The sequence below is a fragment of the Plectropomus leopardus genome, chromosome 5, assembly GCF_008729295.1.
Source record: "Plectropomus leopardus isolate mb chromosome 5, YSFRI_Pleo_2.0, whole genome shotgun sequence".
Lineage (NCBI taxonomy): Eukaryota > Metazoa > Chordata > Actinopteri > Perciformes > Serranidae > Plectropomus > Plectropomus leopardus.
Window position 1 is genome coordinate 5711422 of NC_056467.1, and position 8550 is coordinate 5719971.

An 8550-nucleotide genomic window follows, 5' to 3' on the forward strand; every position below is an offset into this window, starting at 1 on the left:
CATTGAATGATGTAATGCTTTAACTAAGCCAAATACTCACAACGCAGAGGCATGACAGCGGTGTTGAGATTAACGGGAAATGCTCTCCGTCTTAAACATGTGAAAAAGACATTGAAACAAGAAATAACACGGCGCTGTAACGCTTGAAACTGTGAGTCTGCGGTAATTGCACGATGAGAGATGGTTGGCTCTCACCGCGGTTCAGCTGCTGCGGCCAGGCTGCAGACTGGCTGCAGGGTGATGACACACATGCCAATGCTGTTCCACCTGCACAGACTCCCAGAGCACGGAAATACACTCCCAGAGAAAGCCGAGGGGACCCTCATGGGTGGCCAGAGAAATGTATACCTCTCCTTGCACTTCCCTTTCTATGTGAGCTAATTAAGCAGCAGCGTCCGTGTAGTTCTCTTAGTTTGCAAATGTGCATGTCTTTGGTCTGAGATGACGAGGGAGTGTAAAGCCCCCATTTGGCAGAGCTTAGTCAAATATGTTTGGTTATCGTTTGACTTGCGTTGTTTGGAACGAATTTTGTTGAAACAACTGTCGAGGCGAGAAAATACATTAAGGGAGGATTTATATTTTGCATTTAACATAAAAAAGTTCCCCTCAAATTTGGGATGGGAAACTAATTTAAACATATTTATTTATCAATAATCATTTGTCCCTAATATGTCATTTTCAATGGCATTGTGCACGAACACATCACAAAATAATTCAACCAGTTATTATTTTCTTTCACTTTTTCTCCTGATGTGCATTTCATGCAACTGAATTTAAAGACATATGTGTAAATATATGTCCATAGTTTTTCAGAATTGTATGTTTCTCAGTGAGTTTATTCTTTTTGAATGCAAATAGGCCTATATTTAATGTCCATATTTTGCTCTTTTTTTGACCCGGGTTCAACAAAAACGAACTTCAACATGTTAATAGCCATTATTTTTTCATTCACTGTAACCACCGGAGGCGGAACTCAAATACGCGCAAATCACGACGCACAACGTCGCTCCATTGGAGCAAAAGCAGCCTGTCAGTGGACCTGAGGGAAAAAAAAGAGGAAAGGGCTGGGCTTACTGACTCACAAACCACAACTTGGGTTGCGCCTTCATCAGAAACCAGTTTAGAAAAATCCCTGTTGGAGAGAGAGGAAGGTCTGATGCATGTCACCTACTGAGCCGCAAAAATAAAGATTCATCTGTGCGCTTTGGGGAAACAGCTTTCAATTTTCGGTGCATCTTGAGGTTCTGCAACGCATCAGTTTGCTCATCGAGGGCATTAAAAGTTTTGCTGCTGCATTCGGACTGGACTTGTTTTGTTTTGGCGTGCGCAATGATGGCCACTTACCAAAACCCGGAGGATGACGCAATGGCCTTAATGATCCACGACACCAACACGACCAAAGAGAAAGAGCGACCCAAAGAGGAGCCGGTCCAGGACAAGGTACCGGAGAAACCGGATCCGTCCCAGAAACCACCGTACTCCTATGTGGCTCTCATCGCCATGGCCATTCGCGAGAGCTCCGAGAAGCGCCTCACTCTGTCCGGTATTTACCAGTATATCATCAGCAAGTTTCCCTTCTATGAGAAAAATAAAAAAGGTTGGCAGAACAGCATCAGACACAACCTGAGTCTCAACGAGTGCTTCATTAAAGTGCCGCGGGAGGGCGGCGGGGAGAGGAAGGGGAATTACTGGACACTCGACCCAGCCTGCGAGGACATGTTTGAGAAGGGGAACTACAGGAGGCGCCGCAGGATGAAGCGGCCGTTTAGACCTCCACCGACGCACTTCCAGCCGGGGAAGTCCTTGTTCGGAGGGGACGGCTACGGCTACCTGTCTCCACCCAAGTACCTGCAGTCTAGCTTCATGAACAACTCTTGGTCGCTAGGCCAGCCACCCACTCCGATGTCCTACACGTCCTGTCAGATGGCCAGCGGCAACGTGAGTCCAGTTAACATGAAGGGACTGTCAGCCCCCTCATCTTATAATCCCTACTCCCGGGTGCAGAGCATGGCGCTGCCCAGCATGGTGAACTCTTACAACGGCATGAGTCACCATCACCACCCGGCGCATCCCCACCATAGCCAGCAGCTGAGCCCGGCCACCGCGGCACCTCCTCCGGTCTCCAGCAGCAACGGAGCGGGCCTTCAGTTCGCTTGCTCCCGCCAGCCCGCGGAGCTCTCCATGATGCACTGCTCTTACTGGGAACACGAGACCAAACACTCGGCGTTACACACGAGGATTGATATTTAAAGTTTACCAAAGTGGTCTGTGTAAAAAAAATGAGGACTCTGAGAGTTAATTCCTGTGATTTCAAAACAGAACCAAGAGTATTTTTGAAGAGACTTTTTCTGACGAGCTGTTTGGGTCCAGCTGACATCCATAAATGCCGATCGGGAGGTATGCGCGAGTTGAAAATGTTTTACAAAATGGAATCTGGAGGTAAAGAAGTCATCAGGACACATCAGGTAGCACAACCTCTGGGAGCCATTTCACGCGCCTCTATTACACTTGGACTGATGACCATAACTCGGTATTGTAGTCATAATTGTGCCTAAAAGCTTTTCATTTTTCACGGGGATAGACATTGCTGACATTTCTTCAGCTGTGTTATTGTGCGTAATGGTTTCTCTCAACTTTACGCACGGCTTCTCCAAACTCTTGCCAAATGAAACGTGAACATAAGACGCCCTAATTTAGTCAGTGCTTTAATATGTAATTGAATCAGAGCTCAATTTGGCCCCCTTAGTAACTTGCACTGAGCAAGGCCTGCATGGTGAAACTTCACCTCCTGTCAGAGTTGTGAACTTTGTTGGGTTAAAAGGTGAGAGTGTGGAGATCCAGCAGACCGTCAACAAAACAATTCAGGGTTTTTGATATTTCTTGATCCCACACATGTATGTATGATATCATTTCCAATATGACGCCAGCCAGTGCCAGGTTTTGTTAATCTTTCTGATTATTATTATTATTATTTTTTATAAACGTGATTAGCTTTATTGTCTCATTCATGTTGGGGCCATGTTTCATTTTAATTAGCACTTTTCCCTCTTTTCTAGGTTTGTGAATTTCTTAATAAACTTGTATTTCTTAAAGTAACACAGTGGTCATGAAGTAATCTGTTTTATGCTCTGGTAACCACTGTTGGCACTAGAAAAAATCCCCCAAAAAAAACAACTTGTGGAGCATGAAAGTACTGTATTGTTAATATACAGCAGTTTTTACAGTTTGCTAAAGAAATGTTGAAGATATATTAAACTTAGGCAAAGCACTGCGCAGCGTTAGAAGTTTTGCACTTTTTCCACTATATACCGCGTAAAATGTCTGCTATGTAGGCATTTTGTCTCTTGGTAAATTAATTGCCTCTATAGGCTATAAATTTTAATATAGGTCTATATATTTGATAAGTTGCTAATTATTAATTAATTATTATTTCAATGTATGCCCAACTATTAGGGTCAATTTATAAGATAAAAATAAAGATTTTTTCACTTACAGTAATAACTAGATGATACAACAACAAAACGACAATAGAAATAATAAAATAACAACAACAATAACAATAATAATGATAATAATATAATAATAATAATAATAATAATAATAATAATAATAATTATATAGTAGCAATAATTTGAATTTACAGTGTCATTGTTAATTTGTGTCCCACAGCGTCTGGTGTCTTTTTGGCAATTAAATACATTCTGTGTAAATGTTAGCCTGCTGCACAACTGCTGTACAAAAACACGCAGTGCGCATTTTTCCTGTTAGATCACTTTACGGCAAACGTGATTTTTTTCTTCCTTTCTACTATTAAGTATAATTTGTATATAATTTACAAATGATCCAATTTCGGTTGCAAAAATGGCGATGCAAGAAGGCTGACTGTCTTCGGGTTAATTATTTTATTCTTTCTCCTCTCTATATGATTAAACGCAAAGATTTCCACCCTCAATTTGATATGATATTGCGTTGGATGTGTGATCGTGATCATGAGGTTACCCTCATTTTTCTTAAATTTGCTTTTCTAGTTCTACTTTCTAGCAACTGCACCAACATCACCAAGAATATTCACAGTAAATATTAGGACAATAATAATAACCTTCGTTATCCTGATGGTTTTAACTGTTAAGACCGACAACAAGAAAATGAATAATGTTATTGCACTTAACTTGTCGACTAAATACTAATTAAGGAAGTATGGTCAACTAAGACGGGGAGTAGGACTTAAAAAAATCGTCAATGCAAACTTGCCTTACATGTGCTCATAATAACCCTTGATAATGTTGCAAAATGTGACATAACACGCGAAGAGGATTTCGGTTCTCTGAAAGACTCATTTAGTAAAATCTTGACGTCTTGCCAGAGAGTCTTCTCTGGAGGGGGGACAGTTTAAATTCAGTCAGACAGCTCCTCCTTCTCTGTTGTTTTTTAGTGTGAGACTGTTGAATTACGTAGACACGTCCCCGCGAGCCCCAAAAGAGGGAGAGACATGTCTGTCGAGTGAAATGCCTCAATATGCACCGACTGATCTCAGCCCCGTCCCTCCTATAATCACTATCATATTATCACAGCGATATTGGTGCCATGTGGGTTTCGACTTTTACACTTAAAGGGTGTATCAATTCAATAAGTTTACTGTTTTGACAGCAGTCCGCAGCTATCGTGCACACTGAGTTATATTGTTTTAAAAGCTGACCAGTTACAGAATATGACTTCTGAACATCTAATAGCACATACTATATTAGATTGTGAGATCAGCCTTGAAAGGTCAGACGTATTTGGCGCCGGAGTTAACTCTGAAGTCCAGCGTGGTCAACATGACTAAAGAGGGCCAGGAGGTGTATCCACGCTTTCACCTTGATCCACCCTCTGTGCTGTCAAACACAGGCCCCGTCATCCCGAAAACCTAAAAAATAAATAAAAAACAAGCCTACACACCCTTGTATATCAATAACCAATCTAGAACGACTCAGTTGTAATGCGTTATTTTCAGAATCACATTAAGTCTTAAAGCACAGCTGCTATTAATTAGCCTATATTATAAATAATGGTTGTTTAATTAATTGGTGTGCTTTTGTAAGCTTTTTTTTCCCCTTTTTTTTTGGTGAAGGCTTGTTGGGACATGAGACACAATTTGAAAGGTTTCTCGTAGTGCACTTGCCCTTTGCACATATAGCCTAAACCTGCAGATTTACATATTTTGAAGCGTACTGTCTTTTAAACGCCTCGACTTAAATTCAATGCTACAGATGCAACAAGTGCAACAACTAATAGCTGTAATATAGGAATTTATCATGAGGAAAACATGGATGAAAAAGCTAGAGTAAAACAGTTATTAAAAATTGCAAATTAACACTGCATAATTTACAAGGCATTTTGATCGACGTAATACGGTGTGTGTGTATATATATATATATGTATACATTTTTTTGTTGTGTTTATGTAGCCTACAACTTGGTTGACCCGCTTTAACATGCAAACTAAAATATATGCTAAATCCCCCAAAGGTCAAAGTCAAAGTTGTTTCAGCATAATGAAAATACTCATCGTAAACATTTATATGATTTATTCCTCCCACACAAAAAAAGTAAACGTTGCTGAGGTCCATCAAATATATATATATATATATATATATATATATATATATATATATATATATATATATATATATATATATATATATATATATATATATATATATATATATATCTACAGGCTACAACGCATTTTGCTGACTGCTATAAAAAAGTTAATATTTTTTAAAAGTTGACTCCAAGAGATGCATTGCAGAAACTCAGTGAGAAATCATTTCTCATTACTTTCTGAGTGAAACCACAACAACACAGCTAAAATGAGAAGAAAGCCTGATTACATTATGGTTTAAAAAGTCGTCTGTGCACGCGTCTTCCTCTCAAAGCCAGCCGTCGAGTTAAAGAAGCACAAACAAGCGCTTTACGTCGGTTGCGTATAAAGCCTGCGTGAAACTGCAGTGATAGAAACATGAAATGAAAGTGCCATCAGCTTCGGTCCCGGTCGGAGTAACACTTGTCCATCCTCCCGCGTGCAGAGGGAGCTGAGCTGTAGTGCTCATTCTCTGCTTCCTCACATTAATGTTTTGTAAACAATCAGGAGATAAGGGCGCGTTTGAAAGGCAAGTGTATTCTAAACACTCCTCCAAAAATAACAAATACTAGAGTTTTACATGAATATATGTTTCGGCGAGTGTAACTAACCTTTACATAAACTATGAACCAGAGGTTGGCTTAATGATTTTAAAGTTAGGCCTGAATACATCCGCTGATAGTCCAGTTTAATCTTTTTAATTTTCTTTTTTAATCTTTGTTTATTTTTTCTAATGTTTTCCTTTTTTATATAAAAATAAATAGCACACGTTTGGTTTATTTATAGTCACATATAGATATGTTTTGTTTTGTATTTCTTGTCGTTGTTGTTTTTTTAATCTTAGCATTTGACCTGAAGTCTGATGTGCCTATATGTATAATTCGTGGTGATATTTTGCAGTTTATTTGTTTTAACTTGCTTTTTGTTTGTCCTGAAAGGGGGACTGTAAGGAGCCCAAGTCTCTATTACATGTTACCCGAGGGCTATAGTTTCCTGCCTGTGCAACACATGCGTTCAAGTAGGCTTACACACATTAAGACACACATACCAAAACAAAACAGAGAAAAACTCCGAGTCCTACATCTCCCCAGTAAAGGCAATAAACTGAATATGGTCTGTCTGTGCGGCAGGTGTGCATCTGCGCAGAGAGGTTGGCAGTTCAGCCGGTCGGCCGGGAACAATGGGCCTGCATACAGGATGTCTCAGGGGCTGACAGAGATAAGGCCAGCCGAGGTTCATGGCTCCAACAGGCCTGCTTTAAAATTTTACACTGATTATAAAGTCAGCAGATCCACACTGCGTCAGCCTGGATGTGCACGTTATTTCATATATGAAAAATTATTATATTGTGAATATTTACCTCTAAATGAAAAACCTGATTAATATGATTTAATTACTTAAGATTAATTTAAAATATGCAATGGCGAATCGCTACTCTATTCGAAACAGACTCCTCTTTGTAGAAATAGGATTTGTTGGCATGCAGTACGTGTCTGCGTGAATCAGGTTCTGAGAGTTTATCATGATATTATGTGAGTAATACCTTCAACTAAAACTTAACCATATAGGGGAAATATTAGCAAATGTTCCATGAGTATGGAATATATTATTAGCCTAATAAAGTCAACTCAACTGTATTTATATAGCACCTTTCATGCAAACATGCAGCAGCAAAAGTTAAATAACAGACATAGTTTAAAGGATAACATATACATACATTTTTTGCAAGACAAGAAAATTACAACAATAAGACAGTGAAATGTTTTAAAAAGAAGCACGAAACAATAACTGCAGCTCCAATATGCAGCGATAGCCAAAATACAGTATGCGCGAGCTTTCAAGATAGCTGTGAAGGTGATGCATAAATGTTTCTGTAAAATTTCAATTATTTCTGCACGAGGTGAAAGGGTTTAGCGCAATGTGCGCTTTTGCTTTCACTCGTCTTTTCCGCTGAGCGCGCGCTGAATAACCGTGATTGTGTCCTTTGTTGTGCTCTCAGAGATGACAGATTATAATCAACAAGACGAATGAGGTCAACTCATTGTAGAAGGAACACATTTGACCCTCGTTTCTTCTTCGTCACACACACACGCGCGCACACACACACACACACACACACACACACACACACACACACGGAGACAGCAGCGTACCTGGACTCGTTCCGGCTGTGACAGCTTGCATGCTCCACGGGGCACCGGCGATGCGACCCGGCCGGTCAAGTCACACGCAGGTTGCAGGTTTCCCAATGTCTGCACACAATTGAATTCCTGGCATTCTCGCTAATGTTTGAGATTGAAGAGCAACAGTTTCCACCTAGAAGCGGCGCACATCACCCCAGCCCCATTGAAAAGGAGAGTGGGGGTCACCACTGTTTGGTATACATCTGCTCCAAACAGGAAAATATGCAAAGATTTGATTCGCAGAAAATCCGGCAATTGTTCAAACCAGCACGAGCTTTTTTTTCTTTCTGTGTTGTTGGTGCAAAAATACTAGAAGTTTCATTCTGCCTGTGCTATTTCTATGACATTAGTCAATATAGAGCTGTTTATTTTCACAGCGCGTCCTCTGGTGAATCTCCAACGTAATCAACCTGTCGCGGTGATCTACGTGATGTTTTCAGTGACTGCTGATTTCTATCTTAATGACGACCCCGCGAGACAATAGACAGCATGTAATAATTCTTTAATTTGCCAAAATAATTACAATAGTGTGTGTTGATACACGGCTACAGTTTATAAATAGGAACCGCGCATTTGTTAACTTGGACGTCTGGTCAACAGAGGTTCATCAAATGTCTACAAATACTGAGACTATAAATACACACCAGTGTCATCTATTGGAGGAGAAGATGGACTGTCATCTATTCACAGAGAAAAATCATCACGCACTGACCTCCGTTTGCCCTCCAGCAGCACCGGGCCGCTC

At 40.3% G+C, this 8550-nt stretch overlaps 1 protein-coding gene across 1 annotated transcript; it reads left to right on the plus strand.

Annotated features, from left to right (window-relative positions):
* Nucleotides 1-1146: 1146 nt before the first annotated feature.
* On the plus strand, nucleotides 1147-3228 carry foxl2a (forkhead box L2a). The gene has a single exon (XM_042486417.1). The coding sequence runs from the start codon at nucleotides 1330-1332 to the stop codon at nucleotides 2248-2250; it is 921 nt and encodes a 306-aa protein (XP_042342351.1). The 5' UTR covers nucleotides 1147-1329; the 3' UTR covers nucleotides 2251-3228.
* The last annotated feature ends 5322 nt before the right edge of the window (nucleotides 3229-8550 follow it).

Bases quoted from the DNA above. Each gene is read 5' to 3' on its own strand.
- foxl2a (XM_042486417.1), top strand. From the start codon at position 1,330: ATGATGGCCACTTACCAAAACCCGGAGGATGACGCAATGGCCTTAATG.